Source organism: Malus domestica, chromosome 16, assembly GCF_042453785.1.
Source record: "Malus domestica chromosome 16, GDT2T_hap1".
Lineage (NCBI taxonomy): Eukaryota > Viridiplantae > Streptophyta > Magnoliopsida > Rosales > Rosaceae > Malus > Malus domestica.
In genome coordinates, this window is record NC_091676.1 from 33,115,100 (window position 1) to 33,135,899 (window position 20,800).

The window sequence follows — 20,800 nt, forward strand, 5'->3', positions numbered from 1 at the left end:
TGAAACCAAATTCGTGCACATCCGCGAATGGAGGCGAAAACCAAGTTGGAATAGCCCATGATCACCGTCAAGGGGAGAATGAGGTTGATTGGGGGTGTGGTCAAATTCGGAAAGGATTGCCTACAGATCTCTAGGAATGAGAATCAACCACAGGTGTAGTTCTATGAAAGAATGGTGTTATCCATCCTTGATGAATAACCTATGGCAGGGCGTTGCGAGATGAGTTCTCCATGGATGTGTCTACGCGTAGATGGCGGCGTAGGGGCCTCTGTTACACATAGAGAGAACAAGTGTGTTGTGGTTTTGTAGAGGGAAATATGTGAATTTAGGTGGATATCTATAGTAGTTTTATAATCTTATAGAGAATAAAGTGATCATCCCTTGATAAATACCAGGATAGTGTATTCATAGGGATCTTGAAGGTCCTTGTAGGGAGAGTAATCTTTATCAAATTAGGAAACTATCTAGGAGTAAAATCTAGGATACGAACCCAAATTTACTAGAATCTTGATTATGTTGCCTAATCTCTAAGATATCCCAATTTGACTTTAATTAGGGTTTCCTTACTTGAGAGACAAGTAATGTCATCAATGTGCTTAAGCCTAGTCCATCTGTTTATGGTTGTTTGACTTCGCTTGGTATTTTGACTTTGTCTAACTAATACTAGTCCAATCTGATGAAGGCTAGTCCAATCTAACTAAGGCTAGTTCGATCTGACTAAGGCTGACCTGATATGACTAATAGGCCTATAAAAGTAACCTGTTTTGATCCACATCAAGCATCTCAACTTGTTTGCCTAATTATCACGTCCCATGGGCATTCCGATCTTTCTTGCCACCTAAGGTGCCACATGCCTTGAGTCTAGAAAATCATGGTCCAACATTTATTTTCAAGTTCGCCACTCAATTGTGAGGGGTTATAAAAGTGGAATTATAGCACAAACCTCATTAGCTTTTATTTGAACTAAAAGAGGGAACTATCACTTTCTCTTTTCTTCTAAGGAGGCTGGCCATCTAGAGTGATTCTACTAGCATTCAATCATCTCCTAGATCATCCATCTCTTCTTCACACATCATCCTTAGTGTGCAGACTAAGAAGCTTTCAACTTTGGAAGCTTTCAAGATTCTATTCACCAAATCCTCAAGGAGCAAAAGAACAAGCAAGGTGCAAATAACCAAGGAGAAAGAAAAGATCCAAGGAGTAAGGAGAGGACTTGAAAGCCCTCCACTTGGGTGACTACCTTGCTAACAAAAGAATGAGCTTCAAGGGTACGAAAGCTCAATCATTTTGCAAACAATCTTAGTTTACCACTCACTAGGTCTTGAATTTTATGGGACTTAGATTTGTTTTTGAGTTCATGCTTTCTTTAATTGTTAATATATATGCATATGTTTCTTACATAATCTTAATATGTCAAAAGTTCTCTTCACCTGACGGTAATTATGCCACCTACGTAAGTCCGAGCGCTTACGTCCTCCTTACCAAAAGGAGAGCACAAGCGGAAGCGAATTCTAACAAAGTACCAAATATCAACTTTGTAGGCTAAAGCAAAGAAACAAATAATCTCAAAATAAGAACACAAAAGATAAATGTGGTTCAGTGTAAAGCCTACGGCCACAGGCGAAGCACAACAAGAAATTTCACTAAACAAAAAGAGAATGATGTTTAACTCTCACAACCTAAATCCCACAAATTACAAACCCTAAACTAGACGAGTAGAAAACCCAAAACCAATAGAGAAGATTCTCTTAAGTTGTTCTCTCTCAAACTCACAAATTGACTTTCGCAAGTTTGTCACTCAAATAAACCACATCAAATAACAAACCTTAAGGCCGTATTTATAGTATAGGACTTATACAGTGAGAATCCTAATAGGAAGTCAAATCCGAATCCTAATAGGCAAGGAATTCAAATCTTTATACTAATCAAATAAGTAAATTATCAAAACCACCAAACAAAGAATCCAAGCAAGAAGTGCGAAACTTGGCCCATATGCGACCCATAAACAAAACAGGAAATAGGAGAGTATTTTGCTACTCATCTCGGATCGATCGCCCTGATGTCGGTACTCTTCATACACTTGTTCTCTGCTTCTGTCCGATTGTCACCGCTTCTAGATTCATATCCAACACTTTAATTTTGAGTTAATCACGACACTCGTGTGCTACACAAAATGTGGCCCGTCAACGGGACAAAATCAGGATGGTGGGATAGAAGGTGATTTTTGTCTCTTGATCCGTAGAAACAGTCGATCCGATTTGGACACTGACGAATTTCTCCTCCAAGAGACTGCACCCAGTCACCTGCCCAATCACAGTGGCGCGTCACAAATATTGCATAAACAGTTTAACCTATATGGGTACTCGCCCAAAAACAGAATTAACAAAACCCCCTCACACGCACTCTCTCTCCCCTCCTCTCTCTCTCTCTCTCTCTCTCTCTCTCTCCCCCCATGACGTCTACAACCATCACACCTCCCACATTCTCTCCTCTTCCGAAACCTCTTTCTTCTCTCTTCGCATTCGTTTCCTGACCGAACCCTAACCCTAACCCTAACCCCCTCTCACTCTCCTCATCTCTCTTCAATCTTATCAAAACCCTCGACAAATTTCAATTCCACATCCCAACCATGGATTCACAGCCTAACAACCTCTTTGACACGGCGTCGCAGCCCGACACCGCCAATGACGCCTACACCTTCCTCGAATTCAACACCCAAGGCGAGGACCTTGACTACCCGGAGTTCCGCGACCCGATTCGGTCCCCTGTCGCCTGGCCCACCGCTTCAGATTCCTTATCGGAACCCACTGACCGTGACCGTGGCGGGGGTGGAGACCACCAGCCTGATGCATCACCGGTTTCAGCTGCCCCTGGCAGCGCCACAAAGGCTAGGGCAGGTGGGTCGGGCAGTAAGGCCGGGAATAATCAGGTGGTTGACGTCCCAACGGCTGGGATGAGTGTGCTTAACTTTGAGGACACTGGGGATGACGACAATTACGAGTTTGGAAAAGGGGATTTCACGGAACATGCGTGCCGGTACTGTGGCGTGTCGAACCCGGCGTGCGTTGTGAGGTGTAATGTGCCTTCGTGTCGAAAATGGTTCTGTAATTCAAGGGGGAACACGTCCGGCTCCCATATTGTGAATCACCTGGTAATTCACCTGGTTCGGAGTGCTATTGTTTCTGCCTTTTTATTTATATTTTGGGTTTTGCGATTATAATTTTCGGGTATGAATCCAATGGGAATTTGGGTAAGAAGTGGAAAGTACTAGTCGCAAAATGGATGCCATTGGAGGAAGTTTAGTAGTAAGAGGATGCAGAGCAATAAGTGTTTTTTGTTTTGAGAGACAAACTTGCTGATACGATGATGGGTATCACGTGTTGGCATTGCTTGTACAAAGATTGAACTTAGTTTTAGGTACATTTAGAGCTGCAATATTATAGCCCCATGATGTTTGGGTTTATTATCCCTGTTTCAAGATGTTTTTAGTTCTACATGTTGGAGTCGATGATGAAATTTTGGTTTAAACATGGTATTGGATGACAAAAGTGCACCGAGAGATAGGAAGCAATCTGGGTAAGGAGAAGGTAGATTCTGATGATTTATCTTTGTCAATTTAGTCTCTGAACACATATAAGCGGACCTTTGTGATGGGTCCAGTCAATTATTAATCATGGCACCTTATACTCATGGACTTTTTTTTTTTGTTGAGTTGTAGTTTGGTTGCATGAATGATTTAACAACTTTTTGAGCTATTGAAGATTCATTTGGTTCATGTTGATGTTACAGTTAGGTTTGGCCTCATATTTTAGAATATATAGATATAGGAGTTGATTTAAATAATTTTTCGTAATAACATACGCAGTAATGTGCTCTGATATATCTATGCAAATTTATAGAGATACTTATTTATTGACACGAAAATTTGGAAGTCTTCTACTTCCCACACCACTTATTATTAAACTTCCATTAATGAAAGGCATTTGACCAGAAATTTTGGATCAATATTCCTCTGATTTGTCTGCGTGGACGTCATTGGATCTTACATACGAATGGAGTTAACGATTACATTGGTTTAATATGATTTAAGCAACCATCATTATGCTTCAGATTTTGGTGTTTACAAGACTGCATGATTTGATTTCTGATACTTCTTTTCTGCCAATCATGTGGCCGTTCTTGAGTTGATAGTACTCTTATTATTACATTGTATGATAGAGCATTAGAGTATCATTCATATCCTCCTTCAATTTATGTTAGCTCGAGTGGGATCATGGATGGGCTCCAAATAATTTTTTAAAGTTAAAATCAATGTTTTAAAAGAATGAGCCTTGAGGCGCACCTAGGCGGCCTTCGAGGCGGGGCAGTGAGGAAAACTCCTCTGCCCAGCGGGATTAAGCTTAAACTTGCCTAGGCGTGGTCGAGGTAGGCACGTGAGGCGTAGCAGGGGCCTTTTTGTTTTAAAGGTTAAGGTTTCTCACTTACAGTGAATAAACTTTTTATTTGATTGTTGATTATTCTTCTATAATGTTTGATTTTGACTCAATATGTTTGATTTTGACTCTAGATGTTTGATTTCGACTCTATATGTTTGACTTCAACTCTATTGTCGATTATATTATGTATATTAATAATTTTAGGTCCTGTGAGGCTTCGCCTCATGCCTCAAGGCTTTCGCCTAGGCGGGACTATTCATGAAACGCCTTGGCTTTGCTTTCGCCTTTTAAAACATTGGTTAAATTACAAGCTAAATTAAGGAGTCATAGTTTCTATGGTCGAGTTTGATTGAATTGAAGGTTTTAATATCTAGGTGATGCCAGTAAATGTTTTGTATAATTGATGATGGCTTATTTGGGATTGCTTCTGTAGGAACTAGAAGTGCTTACACTAGAAATGCATTGAAATTTCTATTAAATATCCAAGTGCCTCCTCTAAAAGCTGTTGAAAGTGCTTCCTGGAGAAGCATCTAGCAGGTGCTTTTTCAGAAAGGCCTTCTATGATCCAGAAGCACTTCAAACAGTTTTTTTTTCCAAACGCAATCAGAAAGCTCATTTGGCTGTCAGCAAGCGCATTTATCCCGTCCCGAAGCAATCCCAATAGGCCCTAAATTACTTGGGCTTCAATTTCTTCGCTCTAGTGTAATGGGAACTTACCATAAACTGCCTCATTTGACTTCACTTCACATTGAGCAGACATAAATTTTGTAAAAATTGAACTGCTTCTTCCATTCATGTCTTTTAACTTTTTCAATCTTGAAAAATTAATCTTTGTTGATGCTTTGAACAGCCTTTTCACGTGCGAATTTTTAAGGATATGCAACCACAAATTTTCTGTTAAATATAATGAAAGTACCAGCTGTTAGAGCCTCATATCATACATAACTTTTTTTCTCAATAGCGTGCTGATTCTTAGGTGGTTGCATATGGTTGGTTCCCAAATGCAAGCTTGAAGATAAATCTTTCAATTGCTGTATACTATTAGCTGACATTATTAATAAGGGATAGACATTGCATTCTGATAACTCTTATGTTGGGTTTTGTAGGTCCGAGCCAAACACAAGGAAGTCTGTCTTCATAAAGATAGCCCATTGGGAGAAACAATCCTTGAATGCTACAACTGTGGATGTCGTAATGTATTCCTTCTGGGATTTATTTCAGCCAAGACAGAGAGTGTTGTTGTTCTTCTTTGTAGGGAACCCTGCTTAAGTGTTAATGCATTGAAGGATATGAACTGGGATCTGAGCCAGTGGTGTCCCCTGATAGATGATAGGTGTTTCTTGCAGTGGCTTGTTAAGGTTTGGTATTTCACTACTCTATCATTAGGTTAATAGTTATTTTCATCTGAGGCAATTTATGGTTTTCTGTTTAGGGGTTTTAAGATGCTGTGCTTTGCAGGTCCCGTCTGAACAGGAGCAGCTAAGGGCGCGCCAAATCAGTGCTCAACAAATAAATAAAGTAGAAGAACTTTGGAAGACCAATCCTGATGCTTCCCTTGAAGATCTCGAGAAGCCGGGTGTGGACGATGAACCCCAACCTGTGGCCTTGAAGTATGAAGATGCTTACCAGGTGAATCTGTTTGGAATTCATTGCATATGCTTTGAAATTTTGAGAAGGCTGAAATCTTGTTCATTTTATGACATAGGAAGCCTTTGGAGAATTTGCATCTTCTAAATGGATGTTTTGCTGATAAGCTGATGTTTTCCTTGTTTCTGATGCAGTATCAAAATGTGTTTGCACCACTTATTAAACTTGAAGCTGACTATGATAAAGTATGAAGACTAACCTCTGTTTTCCTTTTTCTTTTCAATTCAAAGATTTCTTATGATCCCTGTGGTACAGAACAGGCAAGTTGTTAAGTTCTTATGATCTTATTTTTGTTGTAGATGATGAAAGAATCTCAAAGTAAAGATAATGTCACAATTCGGTGGGATATTGGTCTTAATAAGAAGCGTATTGCTTATTTTGTGTTTACAAAGGTGACTATCTGCAAAAACTTTGTACAGTTTTTTTTTGGTGAATTCTTTTAGTACCATATGCATGGAGTTCGTTCTGTTCATATGTATGTATTTTGAACATTCAGTTTTTGTTTGGTTGCCGCAGGAAGACAATGAATTGCGCCTTGTACCTGGTGATGAGTTGCGGCTTCGTTATTCTGGAGATGCAGCTCATCCAGCATGGCAGTCAGTGGGACATGTTGTATGCCTCCTTCCCGAAGCATTAAGATTATATATTGTATATGTGTTTTAGTTTTGTGGCACTTATTCAATAGTATTTATCTGCTGTTTCAGATCAAGTTAACTCCACAAGAAGAGGTTGCACTTGAACTTCGTGCCAGTCAGGTAGTTTTAGTATTAGTGCAGCGTATATATTGTTATCTAATTCATTAAACTTGGCTGTTACTAATGTGTATTCATGTTGTGTGCAGGGTGTTCCAGTTGATCTGAACCATGGCTTCAGTGTTGACTTTGTCTGGAAGAGTACAAGTTTTGATCGGATGCAGGGAGCTATGAAAGCTTTTGCAGTGGACGAGACAAGTGTTAGTGGGTAGGTTTGCAGTGGGTTTTTTTTTTTTTTCATCCTTTCCTTTTTCCGCATCTTCTTTGCCAGACTTTTAAGTTTTAGAAAGAACAGCCTTTTGTTTCCAAAAAAATAAAAATTTGATAACATGCTTATCATTATGCGACTTATAAGTGTTGATTCTACTTCTGTGTTATAATTCTTGTATTGCTAAATATTTTATGGAGATGACAAGCATAAATTGGTTTTTAGAGCAGATATTGCATTAGCTGTTTCAGTTTGTATTTTATTCAATGAAAGTATGTTACCTAAAATGAAAGGAAAATAAATCATGTCAGGCTGCAGCGATTTTAATGTTTTGCATTTAACTTAAGTGTTCTTTATACTATTTGTGCAGATATATTTATCATCATTTGTTAGGCCATGAAGTAGAGGTTCAAATGGTCCGTAACACATTGCCTCGCCGTTTTGGTGCACCTGGTCTTCCGGAGCTCAATGCATCTCAAGTATGATATTTTGATTTTACACTTATTGTTATCTTCTATGTTCATGATACATTGAAGAGATTTTTGTTGAAGAGCTCTGTACTTTGCTTTGTTTTCTGGCTTATCCTCTCTTTTTCTATATACTAGTTTTTCACATCAAATGCATCTCTATCCCAAGTATTTTGTAACAGCATTTTCTAGGTCCTTTTCAGGATCCTTTGTTGTAGTTGGTCTAATCTGAGTGTCTTACACTTTTGTATTGATAGGTTTTTGCTGTAAAGAGTGTCCTTCAGAAGCCTATAAGTTTGATCCAGGGTCCACCTGGCACAGGAAAAACTGTGACTTCTGCAGCAATTGTGTATCACATGGCTAAACAAGGCCAGGGACAGGTAAATAACTAACATTTGTTATTTCCTGTCCCTCTCTCTCGCCCGTGTTTTAATCACAATTTCTCTCTTTACCAGGTTTTGGTGTGTGCTCCTAGTAATGTTGCTGTAGACCAACTAGCTGAGAAGATAAGTGCAACTGGGTTGAAGGTAGAGGACTAGTGCTTGGCCTTTGCCTGCAATTATACTGACTCTAAAGTGTGTCCCATTTGTTTTTGTGGCTCTTTGAATGAATATTTAAATATCCCCTTGGTTGTGTATGCAATGTTGTGCAGATACATAAATGGATTCTGTTTCTCTTATATTTTATTAGATTGGAGAGCTTCTTATTTACCTGGGTTAAATGATGGTTTTGTTGCTCGGCTGTTTAGTAGTTTCCTTTTCTCTGAATTTTAGATTGCTCTTCTTTATGATAGATCGGTTGTTCACTGTTCATGTTGTTGCTTTTTATATTAAGCTGAAATCTATATCCATCAAAGAAAAGTAATAACAAGCATCAAGAAATCAGAAAATGAGTACCTAAACGTATTTATTTCCATCTTAGAATGACTCCCTCTCAAGTATCACTTGTTCTGCTTTGTAAAGCATAGCAGTGTGTAATCTGATTTCTATTTGTTTGAAACTAGTTGGTTTACAGTTTTGTGCTGTTTATGAGATTCAGGAATTAACTCATTTTTGCATCAAACATTGCAAAAGTTTTTATGTATTATATGTCTCTTTGGTAATGGTAAGTTTCTTATGAATTTGTCCGATTTTTTTTTCTTCCTTTTGGTATTTAAGGTTGTTAGACTTTGTGCAAAATCAAGGGAAGCCGTAAGTTCTCCTGTTGAGCATTTAACCCTTCATTACCAGGTTTGTATTGACTTGTTGCCTTAATTAATAATTTTTCATGTCCGGCTTTTCTTTATGTTCACTTATTTAACTGGATGCATACCGACTCTGTTCATCTCAGGTTCGTCATCTTGACATGTCAGAAAAGAGTGAACTTCACAAGCTGCAACAATTGAAGGATGAGCAAGGTCACTTCGCTTTTCTAAAAACTATGTATATTTGTCTTGAGTTGATGCTCATTAGTTCCTGAAATTTTACAGGAGAGTTGTCTAGTAATGATGAGAAAAAATATAAGGCACTGAAGCGGGCAACCGAGAGGGAGATTTCTCAGAGTGCTGATGTCATTTGTTGCACATGTGTTGGTGCTGGAGATCCTCGATTGGCCAATTTTAGGTTCCGTCAGGTTGAAATAAGTCTTAAATTAACAGTTAGTTACTATCTGTCACAACTTAAAAATAGCTTACACAAATCTATCCTCTGCTTGTAGGTACTTATTGATGAGTCGACTCAGGCTACAGAACCTGAATGCCTGATTCCTTTGGTTCTTGGGGCAAAGCAGGTACTTTGAGATCAAATACGTAGACGTTGCTAAATTTTGATTATGAGCTTGATTTTTAACAAGTTGTTGCCCGGAGTCTGATGAGAAATTTCTGTATTAGGTTGTTCTTGTTGGAGATCACTGCCAGCTTGGTCCAGTCATTATGTGCAAGAAAGCAGCTCGTGCTGGGCTTGCCCAGTCTCTTTTTGAACGCCTCGTTATACTTGGTGTGAAACCAATTAGATTGCAGGTAATTGGTCCACAGTTTTCAGTGTCTGCATGGGTAGCTGCGCATAGTATCATTGCTAGTGTACATTTACTTGCCTTTTTTTTTACGTTTATTTGTTTGTTTATTTATTCTTTTATGTTGGATAATCAGAGATGAAATCTGAGTTTTGTTATTTGTATCAATGTATTAAAAGGCAGAGGTGTGGGCAAGGCGTTCCATGGATAGCCCCGCCTAGGTGTGAGGCGAAGCCTTACGGGACCTTAAATAATAGGGGACTGCTGAGAAAAACAGGGAAAACAGGGGACTCTTGTGGTTTTAAAAATAAAAGAAAAACAGACTTGGCCAAAATGATGTTGCTTTGGGCCACGTCATTTAAAAAAAATTAAAGACTTGGCCTAAAGTGAACGACATCGTTTTGGACCAAGTCCTTGAAAAAAAAAATCCCTCCTCTTCTTCACGGTCGTCTTCCTCATGAAGACGCTGCACACCCTGCAACCCTAACAGAACCTTCAACTTCGATTTACCCAGACAACAGAGCATTTGACTTCGATTTTGGGTCACGGATGGATCTGGGAACGCCCGCCAACCGCCTTTGGGCGTGCCTTGGCGAGTTTTTGCCCACTCCCACTGGGCAGAGGCGTTATCACTCGCATCCTGCCTCCAAAGGCGCTTAGGCGCGCCCTTAAAACACTGTTTTGTATACCCATTCATCAATAGATATGATATTGGTCTTTTCTTCTTAATGTTACAGCATGAACATTCAATTCAATATTAAAGTGTGCCAATGAAGTTGTTGCTTTACTTATCTTTATCTCTTTATTGGAAGCTTATTGCAGTTCTCAATGTATTTGCCCTTAACTCATTGTTTATTGCTTTGGAGTTTAGGTACCTGTATTTATTTTTTCCCTTCTTATCACATTTTCCGTAGCTTCTGTGAGCAAATAAACTTTATTATGATTTAATTTGTTTGGATTATTCTCAACATTTAACTTGTTTGGTTCTTTTTTATTTGATTTTAATTCTTTTCTGTCATCAGTCTTGTTTCTGATTCAAATATTAAGTTGCATAGTGTAGCTATCAGTGCACCATTAAGAGGCTTATGACACTTTCTGTCTTGTTGTATGTCGTTCACAGTGAAATTGCTCTTGCTTGCATGTGTTGCAAGACTAACATATTTTGTGTGATTTAATTTTAGGTTCAATACCGAATGCATCCAGCCTTGTCAGAATTTCCATCTAACAGCTTCTACGAGGGCACACTTCAAAATGGAGTTACCATCAATGAAAGGCAATCATCGGGCATTGATTTTCCTTGGCCGGTTCCCAATCGTCCCATGTTCTTTTATGTACAGGTAACAATAAGTGCCAGTCGAATAATTTAAACCATCTAAAAGTTTGTTGCAAAGAGTCTACTAGGTGCTTTTCTGTCGACATTTTTAGATCATATTTTCTCCGAAGACTTGTTCTGGACTCATACAGCTGTGTTATAGATGGGGCAAGAGGAGATAAGTGCTAGTGGAACATCCTATCTGAACAGAACTGAGGCTGCTAACGTTGAAAAGATTGTCACAACATTCTTGAGGAGTGGCGTAGTCCCTAGTCAGGTGAACCTACAACATTCCTTATGGGTTTAGCATTTTATATCTGGATTCCATGTTTCATTAATTTAATAAAAATACACTTTATAGATTGGAGTGATCACACCATATGAGGGACAGAGAGCTTATATTGTGAACCATATGTCGAGAAATGGTGCTCTCAGACAGCAACTTTATAAGGAAATTGAGGTAATATATTCATCACATGTAGAAGCCTTTGCTCTTGACCTATTTTGTCTATATTGCTTCATTGTTTATGTTATTACAGGTTGCCAGCGTAGATTCATTTCAAGGACGGGAAAAGGATTATATCATCCTTTCGTGTGTAAGGAGTAATGAGCATCAGGTGAGTTCATAAAACCACTTGTGTGAAGTATGCACATTTTTCTGTTATCAATATACATTTGAATTGTTTTGTTGCTATTTCCCTGCTGCGGCGGGGGGTGAGGATTCCTGGCTAATACACTCCTTTTTCAGGGCATCGGATTCCTTAATGATCCTCGCAGGCTCAATGTTGCTCTAACACGCGCTCGATATGGTATTGTCATTCTTGGAAACCCTAAAGTTCTTAGTAAGCAGCCACTGTGGAATAGCCTGTTGACTCATTACAAGGTATTAACTGTTCTCTGTAATTTTGATATTGTTGGTGTGTGTTGACCTGTGCCTTTTGTTTTTTATTCCAGCTAATAGAAAAAGACTTAAGTTTTTCTCAAGTATTTTTTGTTATTTAACTTGACCAATTTTTTCTGCTAGATATGTATTTTTTGTTCTCGTCCTGTTTTTCTCAAGTCCTTTTAGGTCCTCTGGTTCATTGTGTTTGTAGTGTGTCCATTTATAGATAAAGTTATGTGTACTACCAAAGCAGTATAGTGAGTCGCTCAATTGTAGTTTCCAAAAGAAAGAAGTCATATTGGGAATGATTGGTGGCAGCTGGCTAATACTTGTACGGCTGGCAGCATATTTGTTACTGCTAATTAATGATGTACTGCGAATTTTGTTTATGTTTTCCTCCTGTTTATTTTATTCACCTTTTCTTCTTTCTTTGATTGTCATGTGCCCATTAAAAATGATTGTTCTGTATGGGTTGATATACAGACTTTAGCATTCCATAGTACTGACATTTTATACACCGTTAGGAACACGAGTGCTTGGTTGAGGGGCCGCTAAATAACCTGAAGCAGAGTATGGTGCAATTTCCAAAGCCTAAAAAGGTATGTCACTAGCAGAGAAGGCAAAAATTAAGTTTTCATGCTTTTTCTTTTGATGTACTCATATTTTTAATCTGTTGTGGGATTTGGATCTTAATTATGAGATCACCAATTTATGATGGATGTAAATTTGTTGTGTTTGCTCTTATGTTGACACAGATCTACAATGATCGTCGCCTATTCTATGGTGGTGGTCCTGGAGTTATCCCCAATGACAGTTATGGGTCTGTTGCCTCAGCTGGCCAAAGTGCTGATAGAAGAAGTAATCGGGGTAGGGGTATGTTAGTACTTTTATCTTTCCCTTTTTACCTTCTTTCTCCAGGAATTGTAGGATGAAGTGCATTGTTTGTTTTCTCCACGCTTTCCATTTTACTCTGATGGTGTTCTTGTTATATTTGTTTTGATATTTCTTTTACTTTTCCTATTCCACCAAATACAAAAGTAGTAGGGATGAAAAAGGGAAGAAATCTAAATGAAAAATTGAAGCCAACACTTTTAACGTAATGGTTATTGATATGTTAGTGTTTAGTATATGAACTTGGGTTCATTTGATATGGTGATTCAAATAAACGGTTTCACATGCGTTGAAATGTTAATTTTTTTCCCTTTAAAAGTTAAAAGTAATTAATCCCACATAGACAAGGAAATAGATAAAATAATTAACCCCCGAGTTCTAAGTTTTAATCCAATAAATAAGTAGAAAACCTTAACTGGTCTCGTATTCTAAAATAATGATTTGTCTTTCATCCTTATAAATTGTTTATGCCAAAAGCAGGTTCTTACCTACCTCCTGGCCCACCCAATGGTACCCAGCCTGGTGTACATCCGGCTGGATATCCATTACCTCGGGCACCTCTTTCGCCATTTCATGGAGGACCCCTTTCTCAACCTTATGCTATTCCAACTCGTGGAGCTGTGCATGGACCAGTTGGAGCTGTTCCTCATGTCCCTCAACCTGGAAGTCGTGGTTTTGGGGCAGGACGTGGGAATGCCGGTTCTCCAATTGGCAGTCATCTTCCGCACCAGCAAGGCACACAACAAAATGTTGGGAATATGGGGTCTACCTTCAACATTCCTTCTCTTGAAAATCCAAATAGCCAACCATCTGTTGGTGGCCCCTTATCTCAACATGGATTTGTCAATAATGTTTGTACCGGCCCATTTTATCCATCTGTTTTTCTCATGTACCAATTCTCCCCTAGATCTTGTTCCCTCATCCCGCCTGATGCATGTGCTCTTCTTTGTTGTATGCAACAGATGCCAGTTCAAGGGCCAAGCCAAACGTTTCGTGATGGATTTTCCATGGCGGGCATGTCTCAGGTTTTTCTCGTACTAAACATGATGTTCGTAGTAACTTGTCATGTTGATATTCATTTTTTAATTTCATGTTTGATTTTATGTTGCCAGGAATGTTTGGGTGATGACTTTAAAAGTCAGGGATCACATGTTCCGTATAATGTTGCTGACTTCTCCACTCAGGTACGAAGTTGCGGTGCTTTTTCTTTTGTTGTATTTTTAGTGTATGCTGGGCCATACGTTATTTGTTTGTTTCTGCAGTGTATTTCTGGATTTAATTTTTGGGTAAAATATATTTTTGTTCACTGTGTTTTGACTCAAAATCACTTTTGGTCCTGTGGTTTTAAATGTATCAATATAGTCACTGTATTTCAATTTTTGTTAGCAATTTTATCACAATGCAAAGTGGATAAACCCGAGAAGTGTAAGTAGTTTTAGGAGGCCTATAGCGTGGTCTTTCAGTCCCTTAGCAACATTTTCTTGAAAACAGACAGATTGTTTTCCAAAATTAAAATCTGGATTCTAACTTGTTAATTACCAGAGTTTCAAAATTGTTTTTAAATTCCTTGCAAAACCAAACACACTGACCGAAAATGAAATAGAGGCAAAGTATAGTGACCAAATATGCATTTTTAGCCTGTGTTTTTGGGCTATGCCTTAAGTGGTTTGTTGAAGGATGTTGGACAATGTTTTTCATTAATTACCTTTTTTTTTTACATTTTCGATGAATTAATTTCACATGGAAGAAGAATTCCTACATCATGCAAAAGAAAAATTGAAAGGAAAAGGTTATTTATAGGAGGATTTTCCCTTGCCCTTTTTGTGTCTGCGCCATTTACTTTCCTAATGTACTATGTTATGTAATTTAAGAACCTCTATTACTTGCAATTGCAGAATTAGTCATGTATTCGAAAAATTAAAACTGACATGATGCTAGCATGCTTGACAGGCTTCTCAAAGTGGATATGGTGTTGATTATGTTACTCAAGGAGCACAAGGTGGGTTTCCAGGGAACTTTCTGAACCAGAACTCTCAAGCTGGATATTCTCGATTTGGTACGGGGAATGACTTCATGTCTCAGGTTTGCTAGTTTCCCTTTGTTGTCGTTAAATTTTTACTGTGCTTTGGGCAATTCTCAATTGCTTTCTTACAGGACTACATGCCTCATGGATCACAAGGCCTATTTACTCAGGTGGGCTTTAATGACCCATCACAGGATGAAGCATCACAGAACCACTATGGAGTCGCAAATGCCAATCAACTTCAGTCTCAGGTTTCATTTTATACCAATGCTATTTAATAGATTGCGATGGGAAGATAAAGAAATGGGAAGTAGACATTTGGCTGTTCCGTAATTAGAAGGTCCTTTCACATTGCTCTTCAACAGAGTTTAGTGGGTTGGGTATATGACGAAAATGTGTACTGCATTCTTCCTCTGTTCTTCTTCAAGTCATATTTAGTCATATTTTGGCTTGGTGGTGGTTATCCTCGCCAGTGCTAATAGCTGATAGGTTCGACATATTTGCAGGGCTTTATGAACTCACTGTACTCTCAGCCTTTTGCCCATTACAACACACAGCCAATGAACTTGCAGGCCCCACAACAACAACAACAGCAGCAACAGCTGCAGGGTCAGACCTCCCAAAATCAGAAACTCCACTACAATGGTTAAGAGACAGTAGGGAATAATGGCTGTGATGGGTTATAGTATTTGCATTCAGCAACTCGGTTTGTGCTCTCTTGTGTGCCCAAATACAACTACCCTAAAATGCGGAAGATTTGTCGGTTGCGATCAGTGTGGCTATCTCCAGAACGTGTAGTTGAGGTGTTCTGGGTTTTGAGAATACTATCAAATAGAGTGGGCAAATGAGAATATGGGGTCTGAGCAAACAAGAGCAGCACATCCGCTGCTGAGAAAGAAAAGGATAACCCCAATATTACCTGCTTGAAGTTTTGTATTGTTCCGAAGAAAGGCAAGAAAAAGATGGTTAAGTGAAATGAGAGCATTACATGGCATGGTTTTTGGCGAAAGGGTTCTGGCACCGGAAGAGACGGAGCGCGCTATATATGCCGACTGACAGGGAAATGACCCAATTTATTCATATACAGAAGCAGTTTTACCACAAAAAAATTGTACAGCATGCTGGGGAAAAGTCGCCTAACCCTTTCAGCTCCTGACATGTAGTTATACTCTTACATTATAATTTTGCATCGACGATGATGAAATCTTTAGCAAGTGTTTATTCAGTGCCTGTATTGCTTGGCATTGAACCCTTTACCCCGGTCAGGTGGTATATAAAAAGGCTAATGATCGGTTTGTTTCTGTTATCCGGCTTCGTTTCCCCTCGATTCCCTTTTCCCTTTTCATATTTTGTTGACAAGTCTCTGGAAAAACCAAGGAAAAGAAGAACCACTCGACGAAAAACTAGCAAGATTCGCAGCATCCGGCCCCGTCTTGTTACTATTAAAGAAAACAATCGTCTAAGATCTCCATGATTTGGCTCGGGAACTCAACGAGCTCGAAACCTTCATGTGCAAATTCACTCAGGCACTCGGCGGTCCACGGCCTGACGTCCGTTGCCGCCCAAACCGTAGTACATCTGCGGCACACACTCTTCAACGTCTCTGCCAAGCCAACCATTTCATCCGGGTTATAGAACACGTACGTCGGACATCAAATTCTCAATGACTCGTCCAATCCCAACACAGTTCCCTCACCTCGACTCGATCCCCGAGTCCGTTGGCCCCCACATTCCTCAATAGCCCTGTGAAGGAGTGGCCCAATAGTCGTGAGAGCGACTTAGGCTCGCTCCAAGCCAAGCTGCTGTCAATCCGGGGAGTCCTGTGCCGGCACTGAGCTCGAGTACCGACTTGTCTTGGAAGTGGAAGTGGGCTGGGCCTTGAGTGGCCATCCAATTGGGTAGGACCAGCTACGAGGCCCAAACCCATGAGCCGGTGAGAGCTCGGCTTGTTGTTGAGTTGCTGACATCATCTAGCTCTTGGATAACTAGGGTTTGGTTTGTGCTCTGGATCTGTTTCATGGTCATTATGTTTAGGCCTGACAACTTCTTATACGATTCGTTAACAAGACTCGAAATACAACAACAACAACAACAACAAAGCCTTTTCCCACTAAGTGGGGTCGGCTATATGAATCCTAGAACGCCATTGCGCTCGGTTTTGTGTCATGTCCTCCGTTAGATCCAAGTACTCAAGTCTTTTCTTAAGGTCTCTTCCAAAGTTTTCCTAGGTCTTCCTCTACCCCTTCGGCCCTGAACCTCTGTCCCGTAGTCACATTTTCGAACCGGAGCGTCAGTAGGCCTTCTTTGCACATGTCCAAACCACCAGAACCGATTTTCTCTCATATTTCCTTCAATTTTGGCTACTCCTACTTTACCTCGGATAACCTCATTCCCAATCTTATCCTTTCTCGTGTGCCCATACATCCCACGAAGCATCCTCATCTCCGCTACACCCATTTTGTGTACGTTGATGCTTCACTGCCCAACATTCTGTGCCATACAACATCGCTGGCCTTATTGCCGTCCTATAAAATTTTCCCTTGAGCTTCAGTGGCATACGACGGTCACACAACACGCCGGATGCACTCTTACACTTCATCCATCCAGCTTGTATTCTATGGTTGAGATCTCCATCTAATTCTCCGTTCTCTTGCAAGATAGATCCTAGGTAACGAAAACGGTCACTTTTTGTGATCTTCGCTAGATTGCTCCGGTCATTAGTGTGGATAAGTATATAAATGGATAGAGATAGGAAAGCAAACACAAGATGTACGTGGTTCACCCAGATTGGCTACGTCCATGGAATAGAGGAGTTCTTATTAATTGTGAAGGGTTTACACAAAAGCAAACACAAGATGTACGTGGTTCACCCAGATTGGCTACGTCCACTGAATAGAGGAGTTCTCATTAATTGTGAAGGGTTTACACAAGTACATAGGTTCAAGCTCTCCTTTAGTGAGTACAAGTGAATGATTTAGTACAAATGACATTAGGAAATATTGTGGGAGAATGATCTCGTAGCCACGAAACTTCTAAGTACCGGAGTGTGGTATCGTCTTGACTTGCCTTATCTGTCTCATAGGTAGATGTGGCATCTTCTCTGGAAGTACTCTTCCTCCATCCAGGGGTGGTATCTGTAACTGGTGGAGATGCACAAGGTAATGTATCAATTTCACTTGAAGCTTACTTGTAGTTTCATGCTTGGTCAAGCGCGATACAAACCATGTAGTAGGAGTCCCCCAAGTCGCCGAGCTAGGGGATCTGCTGAAAGAGGTGACAGACAAGGTAAGCAATCAGAGCTCCGGCTGATTGTTCACATTCTCCCTATCTTGCAGGCAGCATGAAGGATAAAGAGAAGAAAAATGAGGAGAGATGATATGGGATACTTTTGCTTTTGAAGAAGTAACTTTCCACAGGCTTATTCTTGAACTGGGCTGGAGGGTTTTCTGGTTTCCTCCAGAGTATAGGGCCGACTGAAGAATTTGAGGGTCAAAACAAGTCCATCAAATCTAGAGTACGTTCGACCCTGCTGATATGGGATACTTTTGCTTTTGATAGAGTAGTGGATGTATCGGCACGTGTGCTGTTACGCTTGTCTCCACATGCTTCCTTGTATCCTTCTCACTTGCCCTATTTGTTCCTCAGGCAGATGCGGTATCTTCCCTGGAAGCATAAGATGTTGAAGATGAGTACTCGAGAGCAATGCCAGGTAAGTAATCAGGTAAGGGGTTCCAGGCAGTCAGTTCCTGGCTGGAAGCTTGATTCCAAGTGCTGACTGATTGCTCTCTTTCTCCTTGTCTTGCAGGTAAGAACAAGGCCAAAGGAAAAGACAGGGAAAAAGCATGATATGGGATACTCTTGCTTTTAACCCTGATGATATGAGATATTCTTGCTCTAGTATAGCTTGTTTACAGAGGTATTATCGGGGGGAAAGAAAGCTGAATATTTCGAAAGGCTTCGTTGGGAGTGCCCTCTCAGATAAGAGAAAGGGTTGAGCATTTTTGCAAGTTTGCCTGTCCGTTAGGGATGGAGGTCGACATATATAGGAGTCTCCCTAACATCAAGTAATAATGCTATTCCTTTACCCTGCTTGGTTATAGCACGGTAGTGGGAGCTGCCAGCTTCACATGTTTTAACTCTGTCAGAGCACTTTGAAAAGTGGTCTGTGGTATCTGGAAAGCTGATGTTGCGTGTGAAGATTACAGACAAGCTTTATCCAAGGAGATCCAGCTCTTGAAGTTGGGAAAGTGGTGCCTCTTCGATTTTCGAACAAGCAATCCTGTCGGGGATCTGGCTCTCGAGATTCGGAGAACGATGCCTCTTCGATTTTTGAGAAAGCAATCCTGCTGGGGGTCTGGCTCTCGAGATTCGGAGAGCGGTGTCTCTTCGATTTTTGAGAAAATAATCATGTTGGGAGTCTGGCTCTCGAGATTCGGAGGGCGGTGCCTCTTCGATTTTGGAGCAAGCAATCTTGTTGGGAGTGTTTTCTCGAATGTGAGTAAAGGTTGGACGTGTTTGCTAGTCTACCTTGCCACGAAGCACAGAGGTTGACACACAGGGACTTTCCAATTATCCAGCAGTGGTACTGTTCCTTTACCCTCTCTTCGATTTTTGAGAAAGTAATCATGTTGGGAGTCTGGCTCTCGAGATTCGGAGGGCGGTGCCTCTTCGATTTTGGAGCAAGCAATCTTGTTGGGAGTGTTTTCTCAAATGTGAGTACAGGTTGGGCATGTTTATTAGTCTACCTTGCCACGAAGCACAGAGGTTGACACACCGGGACTTTCCAATTATCCAGCAGTGGTACTGTTCCTTTACCCTTGTGGGTAATAATATGGTAGCTAAACCTTCAAAATTTATGTGTTTAAACTTTGTTAGTGTTGTTTCTTTGCAATTCTTTTACCCTTCTTGGTCAGAGCGATGTAGTGGGAGCTGCAAGCTTCACGTGTCTCAACTTTGTCAGAGAACTTTGGCAAAGTTATCTGTGGTACCCATGAGCTACTGTTGCGTGTGGGAAGTGGGTGATTGAACAGTACGATTCATGTGCTTTCTACTTCGTCAGAAATCTTCGACAGAATGCCCATAATTTCCGCAAAGCTGAGTGTGCGTGTGACAGGTGCTGACAAGGCTGGAAAAGTAGGTGCCTTTTCGATTTCTGAGATCGGCCCTCGTGGTCTTTGAGCATCCCAGCTTTTGAGAAAGCAAACGCCTCTTCGATTTCTGAGATCGACCCTCGTGGTCTCTGAGCAGCCCAGCTTTTGAGAAAGCAAACGCCTCTTCGATTTCTGAAGCTTCGTCGAGTGCAGATTTTTATAGGGGCTGACATTAAGTTCCAAAGTACACTTGAATATCCACCAGTAGAAGCTCCATTCTTGCACTTCTAAGATCTTGATTTGTCCGACCTCTTCTCTCTTTAACACCTTTGAAAATGTCTGGCCCCTCCGACCGTCGTTTTGACTTGAACCTTGTTGAAGAGGCAGCCCCGCCTTCTCCAGACAACATATGGCGCCCATCCTTCGTCTCCCCTACTGGTCCTCTTACCGTTGGGGATTCCGTGATGAAGAATGATATGACCGCTGCGGTAGTGGCCAGGAACCTTCTCACTCCCAAAGATAACAGACTACTTTCCAAACGGTCTGATGAGTTGGCTGTTAAGGATTCTCTGGCTCTCAGTGTTCAGTGTGCAGGTTCTGTGTCTAATATGGCCCAACGCCTATTTGCTCGAACCCGCCAAGTTGAATCATTGGCGGCTGAAGTGATGAGTCTCAAACAGGAGATTAGAGGGCTCAAGCATGAGAATAAACAGTTGCACCGGCTCGCACATGACTATGCTACAAACATGAAGAGGAAGCTTGACCAGATGAAGGAATCTGATGGTCAGGTTTTACTTGATCATCAGAGATTTGTGGGTTTGTTCCAAAGGCATTTATTGCCTTCGTCTTCTGGGGCTGTACCGCGTAATGAAGCTCCAAATGATCAACCTCTGATGCCTCCTCCTTCTAGGGTTTTGTCCAGTACTGAGGCTCCGAATGATCCTCCTCCGGTGCCTTCTCTTTCTGGGGCTCTACCGACTGCTGAAACTTCTCCTAAGCAACCTTTGTGAAGGCTCCCTCTTGTTTGTTTATTTTGACTCAAGTATATGTACATATTTGTAACTTATCGGGGATATCAATAAATAAGCTTTCCTTCATTTCA

The 20,800-nt window shown here is 40.6% G+C and overlaps 1 protein-coding gene across 6 annotated transcripts; it reads left to right on the plus strand.

Moving 5' to 3' along the window:
* The first annotated feature begins 2,199 nt into the window (after positions 1–2,199).
* On the plus strand, positions 2,200–15,914 carry LOC103439095 (regulator of nonsense transcripts 1 homolog). 6 transcript variants are annotated; one of them, XM_070815145.1, is made up of 29 exons: positions 2,200–3,151; positions 5,543–5,794; positions 5,895–6,065; positions 6,218–6,268; positions 6,383–6,475; positions 6,600–6,695; positions 6,788–6,838; positions 6,925–7,043; positions 7,414–7,522; positions 7,768–7,890; positions 7,966–8,037; positions 8,668–8,739; positions 8,840–8,906; positions 8,979–9,121; positions 9,206–9,277; positions 9,378–9,506; positions 10,681–10,836; positions 10,975–11,088; positions 11,173–11,271; positions 11,351–11,428; positions 11,560–11,694; positions 12,219–12,293; positions 12,450–12,561; positions 13,063–13,436; positions 13,548–13,610; positions 13,698–13,769; positions 14,536–14,667; positions 14,740–14,859; positions 15,115–15,914. In XM_070815145.1, the coding sequence occupies exons 1-29, from the start codon at positions 2,630–2,632 to the stop codon at positions 15,256–15,258; spliced, it is 3,816 nt and encodes a 1,271-aa protein (XP_070671246.1). In that variant the 5' UTR covers positions 2,200–2,629; the 3' UTR covers positions 15,259–15,914. The 6 variants fall into 6 exon arrangements, with proteins under 6 accessions (XP_070671246.1, XP_070671244.1, XP_070671245.1 ...); XM_070815143.1 differs by having other exon boundaries at positions 2,327–3,151; positions 12,450–12,567; XM_070815144.1 differs by having other exon boundaries at positions 2,327–3,151; positions 12,450–12,567; positions 13,066–13,436.
* The last annotated feature ends 4,886 nt before the right edge of the window (positions 15,915–20,800 follow it).